At 37.9% G+C, this 12,599-nt stretch overlaps 1 protein-coding gene across 4 annotated transcripts; it reads right to left on the reverse strand.

Moving 5' to 3' along the window:
- Positions 1–4,466: 4,466 nt before the first annotated feature.
- LOC147542813 (splicing factor PWI domain-containing protein / RNA recognition motif (RRM)-containing protein) lies at positions 4,467–10,590 on the reverse strand. 4 transcript variants are annotated; one of them, XM_086635204.1, is made up of 8 exons: positions 9,313–10,590; positions 7,733–7,989; positions 7,422–7,574; positions 6,621–7,041; positions 5,782–6,465; positions 5,091–5,695; positions 4,725–4,970; positions 4,467–4,617 (listed from the first exon to the last, which is right to left on the reverse strand). In XM_086635204.1, the coding sequence occupies exons 1-7, from the start codon at positions 9,935–9,937 to the stop codon at positions 4,725–4,727; spliced, it is 2,991 nt and encodes a 996-aa protein (XP_086491330.1). In that variant the 5' UTR covers positions 9,938–10,590; the 3' UTR covers positions 4,467–4,617. The 4 variants fall into 4 exon arrangements, with proteins under 4 accessions (XP_086491330.1, XP_086491329.1, XP_086491331.1 ...); XM_086635203.1 differs by having other exon boundaries at positions 4,467–4,970; positions 9,313–10,184; positions 10,230–10,372; XM_086635205.1 differs by lacking the exon at positions 9,313–10,590 and adding exons at positions 8,482–8,783; positions 8,889–8,959 and having other exon boundaries at positions 4,467–4,970; positions 7,733–8,009.
- Positions 10,591–12,599: the final 2,009 nt, after the last annotated feature.

Raw genomic sequence — 12,599 nt, forward strand, 5'->3', positions numbered from 1 at the left:
ATTGTGGCATTAAGGGAAATTTCATCAATAGGTGATTATTTCTATAAATGAAAGTTGTTTCTCTTTGTTGAATATTACGAAGTTATTGAAACGCGTGTCTCGACAATTTCTGCGCCTAGACTAATGGTTGAGAAACGACTGCATGAAACGATATGTCAGAACTTCTACTCAATGTTTTCCTGTTTTGCTATATCTTTAATTCTCGCCTTTTTCTTTTGTTGTTGAAGATCTTTAATTCTCCCCTGGCATGCCAAAATTTTCATCCACATTTCTTTAAATTAATGATACTTCTTAATAAAATAAATAAATCCTTTAAATTTACTCTTCTAAACGAGCAATTTAAAGTTGATTGTGGATCCTCTTAAAATTTTGTTGAAATAGGATCCATTTAAGTTAAGCATACAATAATTGGAAATTAAGACATTATTTGCTTAAGGAACCTAAAATGATTACTATCCGTGTGTACGGAAAATGTAAGACTCGGGCTCACGAGTTTGAGTGATAGGTACCAAATAATACATTTTTGTTTGTTGAAAGAGGAAATAAAACTTAACAAGTAATAAAATCTTGGGAGATTTTAAAAGGCCTCCCCGTTTTTGTTAAAAGGTCTCCCCATGGTTTCGTTGACTTAGTAGAAGACCTTTGACTTAGCTTGGTTAAAGGGCCCCCTTTTTGAATGGGTCAAAAAAACCCCCCTTTAAAGGTGTATTTCACCCACATTTTCTCTCCTCCATCTCATTTTCTCTCTCTGTCACATCATTTGACCACGCCACATCATCATTTTCTCCGGCAGGGTCGCCGGCCGGCCAAATTTCCGGTCGGCGACCTTCAAATTTTTTTTTTTAATTCTCTCTCTCTCTAAAAACAAATTTTTTTTTTTAACTTTCTCTCTCTACAGATCTAGAGAGAAAGAGAGAGAGCAGATCTATGTCTGTTCACATACCTCCAATGGATCTGTTCGCAGACTTTCAATGGATCTGCTCTCTCTCTCTCTCTCTCTAGATCTGTAGAGAGAGAGAGAGTTTTAAAAAAAAAATTGAAGGTCGCCGGCCGGAAATTTGGCCGGCCGGCGACCCTGCCGGAGAAGATGATGATGTGGCATGGTCAACATCACCGGTCTTGGGTTAAGTTTGACCTAACGGCGTTAACTTTGCCGTTAGGTCAAATATTGATGAAGGAGGTGCTCTTTTGTAGAGGGGGGGCCCTATAACCAAATGGGTTATAATGAGTGGCGCTTTTAGCGGGGAGGCCTTTTAACAAAAACGGGGGGCCTTTTAAAATTTCCCTAAAACCTTTCCTTTCATCCAAAAAAAAAAGTAATAAAACCTTTCCAGATGAATATGGTGCCTTTATCAAAAGAGGATGTTTGTGCCCTAGGGTTTGGGCTTGGAGGGGAAAGGGGGCAATACAATTAAGGGAAATCTTACATGAAAATTGATATTCCCACATAGTTTCTTTTACTATAGATCATATACACACACCACTTCGTTCCCTAGTTTTGGCCACAACCGCACCTCGTGGAAATAACACGTCTGAAACCTCTCTCTATTGTATATGGAGAACATTGGTAGTGGAGGTTGAGGTGGTGGTGAAGGAGAGAGAGAGAGTGAGAGGTAGAGAGAGCAATGGTGTTGGTGGTGGAGCGAGGACTCTATGATTCCAACGACCCTCAAGATTCCGAGCAAAATTGGTGAAAGTGTGTGTATTCCTTGACTTGGTCATAGTAAACTGACCAAGTTAAATGAAAAATGTGTGTATAATGCTTTTGATGCGTGTATTTAATATTTGTAGACTTAAGTATGGTATGAAAGCTTTCAACAAAAAAAAAAGTATGGTAATGAAAGTCAATAGTGTTTGGCCTCCAAGGGTGCCAGAATGTGATAATCCTCATAAAAGGGAAACAATATTGGTATTGATGGAACTGGATGGTCAAACCAAACCCTCTAGGTTCTAATTTCCTACTGTCACATGAAAAGTTTGATTATAAGTTTTTGTTGCAAAAGTTTGATTATAAGTTGTTCACTATATCTCTCTCTCCACTCCAAATTTCATAGTGCCATATGACCATCTCAAAAAACACACCCCCATTTGAATTTTCTTTAAAGGGAGGGAGATACATACGTTTTTCGATAAAAACTTAGAGACCAAATAGCTTTATGAAGAAAACTTTCTTTTCAGTGATGGAGCTCCCAAAAATTAATTGTTCAATACTTTGTTTTTTGTTTTGGAATTGAATTGTAATGTTTATGATTACTAGATTTATTTGTTCGATTTGTTAAATGTTATCAATTTTGTAATTGACTGATAAAACAATAATAACAATAACAAAAATTAAAATAATTGTGTATGATAACAGTGACAATGAGTACTTTGTTGACTGGAGATGTATTCACAGAGTTTTATTGATTTTGTAGATGTTGAAGTAAGTGACTTAATGATTCAGTAGAGGATTATTGAGCGATACTCAAAAGTAAACTCAGATTATAAATCGTCGATACAAGCAACAAAAAAATCACGAAAGATTGAAAAAGAAAACAGAAATCCCTAAAAATATTCAAGTTCATAAAAGAAAATATACTAACCTTGTAGATCTTCCTTATATACAAGAATGGGAGGTCCATAGTGACTAATCCTCTTAGTAGATAGAACATATATGATTCAAAGAGATGAATGTGTGATTCGCTTGACTTGTATCCAATGTCTCGAAAAAGACCTAGGTCGAATAAAGAATGAACTCTGTAGAGGAATCGCCGGCAAACAATTGAGGGAAATTTCATCTATAGGTGATTCTTTCTGTAGATGAACGTTGTTTCTCTTTTTGAATACTACGAAGTTAATGAAACGCGTGTCTCGCTAATTATTACGCCCAGACTAGTGGTTGAGAAACGAATGAACGAAACAATGTCAAAAATTTTACCCAATGTTTTTTCTTTTAGCTTTATTATCAACTCCGTCCAGTATTTCAAAATTTCCGCCCAAAATCTGCTCAAGTTCTAAACTGGCACAACTTAGATTTGACTTTGGTCCATTTAATTCGTGCAAAAAACAACTAGAATCAGACTCGCGGGTTTGCTACCTAATTTAGGCGTAACCTCTTATAAAGCTCATTAGTATGGTTCTTCAACTGAGAGGTCAAGTTCAAATGTAATAGTACCACATCCTTTCGAAGAGTGTCAGGTGTATGAGCCATAGGTACAAGGTTAAACTTAGTAAGTGACAAAGGCCTTCCCGGTTGAACGTGATGGTGTTATCCTAAACAAAACTTTGTGCCCAAGGACTTGGGCGGAAAAAGGGCCAATATTATTAACTAGAAAGGCTTTGAGTCAAATTCGATGTCAATTCGCCTCTAATGGTGCTAGAATGTGGCAAAGGCTAGTACAAATTCAACATCTTGGCTATCCACACGGATCACACTATCTGCGAATCCCTTATAACTTAACCAATATATGGCACCATTAACATAAACAGATTTGCTACAAGCCTTATAATTTTAAAGTTGTCAGCTGCAATCTATCGTTGGTGAACCTTCAAGATCAAGATTTTTTACTGTATGGCATATTCGAACAACTTTGTGTTTTTTGTTAAGAAGATCGAATCCAAACTCTAACGATGAATACTTTAGATTCTCAATATTAAAACCACTGTCTATCCATTGTGTTTCTTCTTTGGTGCTAAGGTTGTAGATGAGAATTGGTTTGTCGAAATTGTCCACAAACACATCAAACCATTGACAGGTTTCATCATCATGTTGCACCGTTCAGGAGTACTTAGTGCAGTAGTAGCAGTAACACCATTACCATCTTCAAGAAAGCCAGCCACCCAAAAAGAGCAAGTGCCTATTTTTTTTCATGTGCACTACATTTAAAAACCAACACGAATGAGGATAGTTCTAGGTGTCCAAAAGCTTTCCGACTTCTATGTTTCAATCTTATAGAGAACAAGAAAATTATTGACTCCTCTTCTAACTTTGCCTGCAAAAGGTCGTCTGCCTCTCATTTTCATCTGTCTCCCCTTCGCCGAACCCTCCCCTTTGTCGGGACCCTCCATTTGCTTTTTCCAGACAGAGCAACGTTTGGTTTTCCAACTGACCTTCGTCTAGAAAACCAGAAGTTCCGCTAAAGATGCCCTCCCCATTGTCAGGACACAACTAAAAGAAGAGGAAAAAGAGTGGCGGTGGCAGCCAGAGCTAGAGGTGGTGGTGGCGACCGGAAGAGGGGTGGAAATTGAAAAAAAAGGTCGCAAGTGATCTTGGCCACCTTTGGTTGGTCCTACAGCCTTTCTGGCATCATGGTATGATTCATAGTACACTGTATGTTTCTAGTGGTAGTCGTAGCCGTGTACTTATTGCTAGTTTTGAATAATTTGAAATGACTATTATGCTCAAAGGTCGAACGAGGATAATACTCTGGGATGAGACAAGTCTGTCTCAAACAAGTTAGATTCAGAAAACAATGTAAACCAACAGAGAAATAAAACCATAGAGTTAATCTCATTGGCATTTGTTTGTAAATGTTAACTGATACATGATTGATTCCTAAGAGAGAAATGAGAAAAGAAGGGTAAACCGCTTCATTCCAGTCTTTTATGGTTTTCTTCAAAAATTACAGGCAAACATTTCTAGACAGAAAAAAGAGTTACGAACTCAAAGAGTATAACAAATAGAACCATAAGAGAAAATGTTATAAAAAATAAAGCAAAATGTCAATCTGATAGTTCATAGTTACCTATTTCTTCAAAGAAAGACCGGTCTCTACTTTCTTGATTTCGAAGATGAGCATCCTCCACATTTTCAACACGAACATTTCAGCTTCATCGTCCAAGATGGATTGTAGCAACTCTAGCATTTGAGTTGCTTGAACGTGTTCTTTTGTACTTGAGACAATATAATCAACCAAAGTAGCTTCCTCTTCTCCAAGAAACTCGGTGACTTTCTTCGAAATCCATGGTCTCATTCTCTCATGCAAGTCGTGCTGTTACGTAAATTCACAAGAAAGAGCATAAAAATGTAAACGAAATTCACAATGTCATCAGTCAAGAAAAAGGTTGGTTTTGATAAAGAAAATGTGGGGTTTAACAAAAAAGAAACTCACCTTATCGTAAACTGCCCAGTTGATTTCATAAGAGAATAACTCTTCTTTTGTCTTTGGTATCATATCAATCAACTGTTTTGCATCCAAGAGCTTCTTTGTTTCGGGTGTCTTCACTTTATTCGAACTATGCTCTCGATCCCTGTCCCTGTCATGAGTCTTCTCTCTGTTCTCATCTCTAGTATGATGACTGTCCTGATCATGACGATCTCGATCTCTAGACCTTTCACCAGATCGTCTACTTCTTTCCCTTTCTTCTTTCCTTTCCACTTCGGACCTCTCTTCTTTGGGATTAACATTAGAGATTCGTTTGGCGAATTCTGCTGCTGCTTGCAAAATTGATGGAGTTGGTGCAGAAGCAACAGGTTGGACTGCCTGTAATTCCTCAGTGGAATAATCAATGGGAACGAGAAGCCTCGCTTTTTTCTCTTTGGTAGCATCATCTTCGTCCTCGTGAAAGACAGAGGGTACAGTTGTTCGCTTTCCTGATCCAACCAAACCGAAACCTAGTTTCCGTGAAGGGGCACTGCTACTCTGCTTATTATCTGATGAAACAGTGACAGGCAGTACGGTTGACTCGTCACCACTACCGTCTCTCATTACCACATCTGTCAAAATTGGAGTTATTAAACCATCATATGATAAATAGCATTAGAATATTAGAAGGGGTAAGAATAGAAGATTAGGAAGATACCAGTATGATTATCAATTACAGATTCATTCTCGTTTGACTGTTCAATGGCGACATCTGTGGCTTCAACGTTGTCTTGCACGTCCATGGGATCGTCAATTCCACCATTGACCTGCTCTGGCGAAAGCTTGGGCTCATTTTTTTGCTGCAACTGCTCCTCAATTTCCCTTCTCCTTTGCTCCGCAATTTCTTCCTCTTCTCTTAGCCTGTCAGCCATGTCTTCTTCCTTTTCACGCTGCCTTTTCTTCCTCTTCTCCTCAACCAAACTACTTCTGCGTCTCCTTTTTCTTGAACTGTCATCATCGCTCTCGTCTTCTTGGTCAATGATTTCCCTCTTGCGCTCCCGTTCTCTTTCCTTCTCGCGCTCCCTCTCATGCTGTCGCTGATACTCTTTATCTTTCTCTCTAGATTCCCACTCCTTAACACGCTCCTTGTATAGACGCTCAGACTCTCGAATTTTCATCTCTCTGTCTCTCTCTCTTCTAACCCTTTCTCTCTCTCTTTCCCTCTCATATCTTTCTAGTTCGCGTTCCTTTTCCCGTTTCAGATCCCTTTCTCGGTCACGATCTCTGCTCTTCCTATCATGCCTTCTATTTCTGTCAGGTGAGCTAGTTTCAGCCCTATCCTGCTCACCATTGGTTTTGTTTTCGCTTGTCGTCTCGTCGTCATTCTTATCTTCTGCAACATCTGCACCACCAGGAGACTACGGTTTAGGGCAAAATTGAATAACCACTACAGAAGCGAGTTAAGATCACTTAAACTTGCATAATCAATATAAATTACTTCACTCTAGAAAGCAACAATAATCATAACGAAGCAACTGAAATTCAGTAAATACTCACCGCTTTTCACTATATCTGCGTCAGAGTCCACATCTCTCGATTTAGCTGGTACCTCAGAATTCGACTTTCCAGAACCATCAGCGGGAGTCCGCGGCGGTGGAGGGGGAAGTGGTTTAGTTTTTAACCTCTCTTCCATCATGTTTTTAAGCTTCTCTATGGCATCTCGGTCAGCTTCTCTATCTTCATCAGTAACGATACCAAAGTTTTGAGCACTGTCTTGGTTCTCGTTATCTAATGAATCGTTTGTATCTTTCTTTGACTCATCCGAAGTGGGTTCCGGAGGCGCTTTCTTCTCAACCCCAGGTGCACTCTCTGCGTCATTCTCAGTGCCTTCAATTTCACTTTCTTTGAGCTTCTCTCTTTCTTTTTTCTTTTCAACATAGCGCTCCAAGTATTCTCTTGTTGCTTGATTTACATTTAGCTGTATAAAGTATCAATCAAATTCATATCAATGAAGAAACTTCAACATTGACGTAGTAAAGTAACTAGACAACTAATTGGAAAACCAAAACAGATTAGGAAGCATCTGGACTGTTCTTCTCTTGGGAGGGTAGGAACTATCAATTTAATATATCATTTTAAAACTGAAAATAGCAGTAGAAAGAAGTGACTGGCTATGTTCATTGATTTTAGCGGGATTCTTTGTGTATCATTGTGAATTCAATAACTAATTGTAAACTATGTGGATGATTTTTACAGACACCGACCCTTCTGTAGGTTCGGGTGACAGGAGAACGTGAAAGTACACAACAAAAAGATACTATAAAATCAAAAGAGAAGGAAGCCTTAATCGAAGCATACCACTAATTCTTGCCCATCAACATTAAATTTACTCAACAGGCGTAGAGCACGAAGAACACCTTCTGCAGACTCAAATTCGCAAAAACCGAAACCTCTTGGTGTCCCGTCACTCGGATCTTGAGCGCGTTTCCAACTTTTGACAGGCCCGCACAGCTTCACAAATAGATAGAATATCAACTCAAGAGTTCTATGGACACAATATTAATATGATATTATGATGTACAATATAAATATCCTGAAGAGTGTATCATAAGATCTCAATGTAAGATAAGGCATATCTTGTATCAAAAACGATATAAGCAGGACTTTACCCGAAGAAGTGACAGCATGAAGTCATTTTCAACAGTTGAAGATATCTTTCCAACATAGACTGTTGTTTGTGGTTTCTCAGTTGGAGCAACAATAGGCATAAGCGGCCTAACAACCGGCTGGATGATTGGAGGAACTCCACGAATTCCTGGAGCAGGGGGACGAGATAATGGAGGAATCACACCTATTGTTCCTGGTGGACGTGGAGGGAATGTGGGGCGGACCATCGTTGCATAAGGAGTAGGATAACGAGACATCCCTGATAAATACAAAGAAATTCTATGCAGAACAGTTAGATACAACTTCTAAAAGCAGTAAATGGCAGTGATAGTCTTTCGATTCAAATACTTAAATACATCTCTTTACTGCATAAGAATGGAATGATGTTACCACAAAATACAAGCATAATAGAGATGAGCATCACAGGTAATGGCAACTATCAGCAGCTGTATAGACAACCTGAAGCAACATCAAGAAAATACCGTCCAACTTATAAACTATTGGTATGTAAAGTCGACTTACCGTATGTCTTGCAAAATAGGTCTTTGGAAGCCATCCAGGCAATAATTTGAAATTGAGTAGTATGGGACTAGCAATACCTCAACCACAGCAATGGGTTGGATATACAACATTATGTCCCATTATCATTACAACCTAGATATTAAGCAACACTTCTAATGCACACACACGAACAGAATAGACAGAAAATCGATAAGCTAAAAGATGTTTGAAATAGAAGTAATCACAATACCTTGGGAAAAAGGGCAATGAGCATTCACTTGCTACACATGATCTTCTGTCGTGCAAATAAAGAACCAACGTAAACCCAAAAAGGAGAATTATCTTAAGTCTAACCAACAATGCTAGCTCTGAGATTGTAATTTGTAAAACCCAACATCGAATACTAAACACTAGAAATCTTGTAAACTTCATTGTGAGATAGGTATGATTTTTGTAAGTCCACAAGATATGGCCTAATCGTGAGGGTAGTATTTTATCACGGTGTCGTATCCCAAGTTTTTATGGATTCCTCCTTTGGTACGGGGGTCGACCCTAAACCCAAATGTCTCAAAAGTGTCTAATTAAAACCAATTTTTTTCCTTTTTGACAGATTGTTTTCATAAAAAATTCAATAAAACCAAGAGAATGTATGCATACCAACATAGACGTTGAAGTAGTAGGGGATCGTTAAAGCGCAAGAAGAAGCCTCCCGACCATTTTCACCTTGATCAATCAAGACACTGTAGGAGAAAATATCTCGTCATCGATACTAAATGCATCCCTTAGCTAACCAACATGGTTTTCACATTGTCACTTGGGTATGTCCCAATCCCACTAATCCATTTATAGCTACAGGTGAGTGAGTTAATACAACTCCTAACTTCTCAATAACCTAGATTTCATTTCTAAATCTAAAAGCATATAGCTCCTAGTACTTGCCTACAAAAATGCTTTCTTTAAGATTCATAATCTAGCAGACAACCAAGATAACTTCATCTATACAAGTTTGCAAGTAAAAAAACACATAATTTTGATAAAGATAAATTGATTAATGAACTGTTAAAACAGAATGAAAACCCACCCGGTGGAGGAATCGTTCCTTGAGGAGCAGGAGGTAGCATAGTCGAATACCCATTAGACATCTGAGGATAAGGTCTCACAGTAGGAAGTCCTTGATAAATACCAGTTGGTCGTAAAGGAGAAACAGATACAGTAACCGCACCAGCTCCACTACCCACACCAGGAAGCATGATCGAAACAGGATTAACACCAGGAGGTTGAACTTGAATACTAGGGTTTTGAATGTTAGGGTTCGGAAAATTAGGGTTTTGAGTATTAAGATTTGGAATAGGTGAAAACTGTGGGATCGGCATAGACATCGGAGTCATGAGTCGAAAAGACGGAGCCGGAGGAAGAGGGATAGTTCCAGCAGGTATCGTCGTCGGCGGTAATGATTGGATCAAAGGAGGAGGAGGTGGTGGTGGAGTTAACAAAGGAGGATTTGAATTAGGGTTTTCCGTAACAACTGCAGGTGAAGAAGAACTGGAAGGCGATGAAGCAGACGCTGACGATGACGATACATGAGTAGGAGGAGGAGGAAGAGGAGTAGGCCGATCTGTTTGATTTGATTGAAGATCTTTGTTATCTGAATTAGGGTTTTCTGAGTTTGGTTCGGAAGGTACAGGAGAAGGAGAAGAAGCATCCATTGAAGATAGCCAAGAAGAAAAATTTGCCCCCTTTTTTAGTGTTTTTCAGGAAGACGATATAAATTGTGTGTTTTGTGAATTGATTTGTGCCCTAGAAAGAATTGTTGTTTCTGTTGCCGATAGATATAACTTCTCATATACTCGACGGATGCTTAAAATTACCCATGTGTTACAATCGTTGGATCATGTACTAATCGCCAAGAGATCCGTTTGATGAAATTTTATTTACTTATCCAGAAGGGAATGGCTGGCTAGTTCAACAACAAAAAAAAAGAAAAAAGAAGGGAATGGCTGGATTATCTAACCTCAAAACAAATGAAATTTTTTGCGCCCTTTGAAAAATGTCTATTATTTTTGCAAACTATTTTCAATGTGCATTTGATTTATTTGGTTAAAACCTCTAAGCGTATTCTTACTTTAACTATTATCAAACGTGTGAATTTCTTATATAGGTCGAGTTTAAATATAGGTATCTCAAAATCCCCATCTATCATCTCTTATGTAGGTCGAGTTTAAGAGTACCGCCACCGCATTGAAGTTATTCTTTGTATATATACGTAGCATAATGAAAGCGACCTAATATTTACCCAAACTTTCCAATTATCGATGACTTTTGAAATAATACAGTTGCGTAGATTTTTTACTTTTACATTATCGCTGAAAAAAAATGACGTAAAATAAGTGAAGTTGCGTTGTAGCATATCTCTAAAAAAAACTGTGGGAATGTTAAGCATGTGCAAATCACATATTACTCATTCTGCAAATTCACGGAAGAATTTTCTAAACCTCAATTTAAATCGAATACTTTAGAGTTATTGTATATATATGGGTCACAAATATGTTCTCGATGATGCGAACTGCTCACACATTGGTTGGTCTATCATGTTTCCTCAAGAAACCTTAGTTGTGTTATGCGGGATTGGTCGGACCGTCTTGACGCATCAAAAGCGGGTTAACTCATAAAGTAGACAATTATTGTCTAACACTTTCAACAAAAAAAACTATTGTCTACCAATATTTTAAGTGATCCATTATAATGAAATCAATGTGCACGAGAATTTAAGAAAATAAAATAAACTTTACGGATAAAACCGCTCATTTGTGCACGAATGCAGCATATGACATGGGTGCAACATATACGATGGTATAAAATGCAATAGTGTACATTCCCTAGTGTATAATTCTACAGTATAACATATTATCAAATCATAATTATAATTATACATATTGTAATATAGCACATCATATTAATCCTCTTATATATTGTATATACTCATGTATATAGGGATTTGACAGAGTGGCCACTTGGGACCTGGATAGGCCAGGCCTAAATAGCCTGACAGACTCAATTCCAGCGTAGTCCGCGACCATCCCAAATCATGGGGCGTCCCCATATATGACACTAGTGTTGTTATAGAATTTTATGCTATAAGCTGACGGCTAGATTAGCACTCGGTCTATCTTTCAAATAATCTATAAGCACTCATCTTTTCTAGGAAGACACCTATTGACCGTTATACACGACGCATTCAACCATCAAATAACGGATTAGAGAATATTTACGCGCCTCACTAAAGATTTTTTTTTCCTTGACTAAAATCGGTTGAAAATAACTTTTGTTGATCATTTCGTAAATTTTGAGAAGAAAATTATAAAAGAAAACACTTAAAATATGAGTCTCTATAAAGTATTTCGGTCAATGTCCGTTGATCTTGATAAAACTAATAAGTTGTCTGCACTAATAAGTTGTCTGCTTATAACATTAAGTTCGTGTGCTTTTATCCAACCCATATGTGGAAGATAAGATATCATCAACAAAATATGCATTGCTTGTGGAAAGTGTAAAACCTGAGATGTTGCCATTTCAACCCAATGATGCCCACCCTTTGATCTACATTGAATGCGCCAATTTTTAATGGAAGGTTCACATTTTACCATTCAAATACATCAGACCTTATGATTCCTTAGACAAAAAACTCACGGGATAGTTAGTGAAAACTGTAACAAATAAGAAAATTCTACCTGCCCGACCTTAAGTCTCGAAAAGGTCTGAAAATGCGAAGTGGCGAAAGCTCAGATTTCATCTTTCCTATTCTCGAATAATTTGCGGGTCATTTTCAAGAACTTTCATTGGGTCACATGGCTTACTGTAAGTTTGTAACAACCGATGCAAACAACCACAGAGAGGAAAAATAAGTTAGAAATGACTTTTTAGTAGGAACGTATTTTCCTTTAGTCCGTTCACTCTTAAGGGAGTAATTCTCTCCCTTGAACCTAACAACTGGTAGTCCGGTTGGTAGTGCATTTACTCTGTCATATAGAAGTTATAGTTCGATTTTATAAAAGTGGCGATCGTAGTCGTCTCTTAAAGTAGCCAATATGTGTAATACATGAAAGAGCTCCAACTAAGCAACAAGAACTTTCCATGGACTAGAAAAAGCAACAACAATGAAATGGAGACTTTCTTTAACCCACTCGTTCTACTTTTACCCATCTTCTTATGCTCTTTACCTAACCTATAAACCTAATTTGATTTATCCTAATGTGGCCCCTAGTTTTAACTAACTGTAAAACTTGGCCCCTAGTTGTGACCAACTATAAAATTTAACTCTCATATTTACCGACACAGTCAAATTTTCTCTTTCTCCTCTTCATACGTCTC

Source organism: Eschscholzia californica, unplaced genomic scaffold, assembly GCF_041429995.1.
Source record: "Eschscholzia californica isolate CP2 unplaced genomic scaffold, dmEscCali1.0.p SCAF_4, whole genome shotgun sequence".
NCBI lineage: Eukaryota > Viridiplantae > Streptophyta > Magnoliopsida > Ranunculales > Papaveraceae > Eschscholzia > Eschscholzia californica.

Coding starts and splice junctions, on each gene's coding strand:
- LOC147542813 (XM_086635204.1), bottom strand. CDS start 9,937: ATGGATGCTTCTTCTCCTTCTCCTGTACCTTCCGAACCAAACTCAGAA. Junction 7,990..9,312: donor AGGAACGATTCCTCCACCGG/GTGGGTTTTCAT, acceptor TGTATTTATCAG/GGATGTCTCGTTATCCTACT. Junction 7,042..7,421: donor TTGATGGGCAAGAATTAGTG/GTATGCTTCGAT, acceptor TACTTTATACAG/CTAAATGTAAATCAAGCAAC.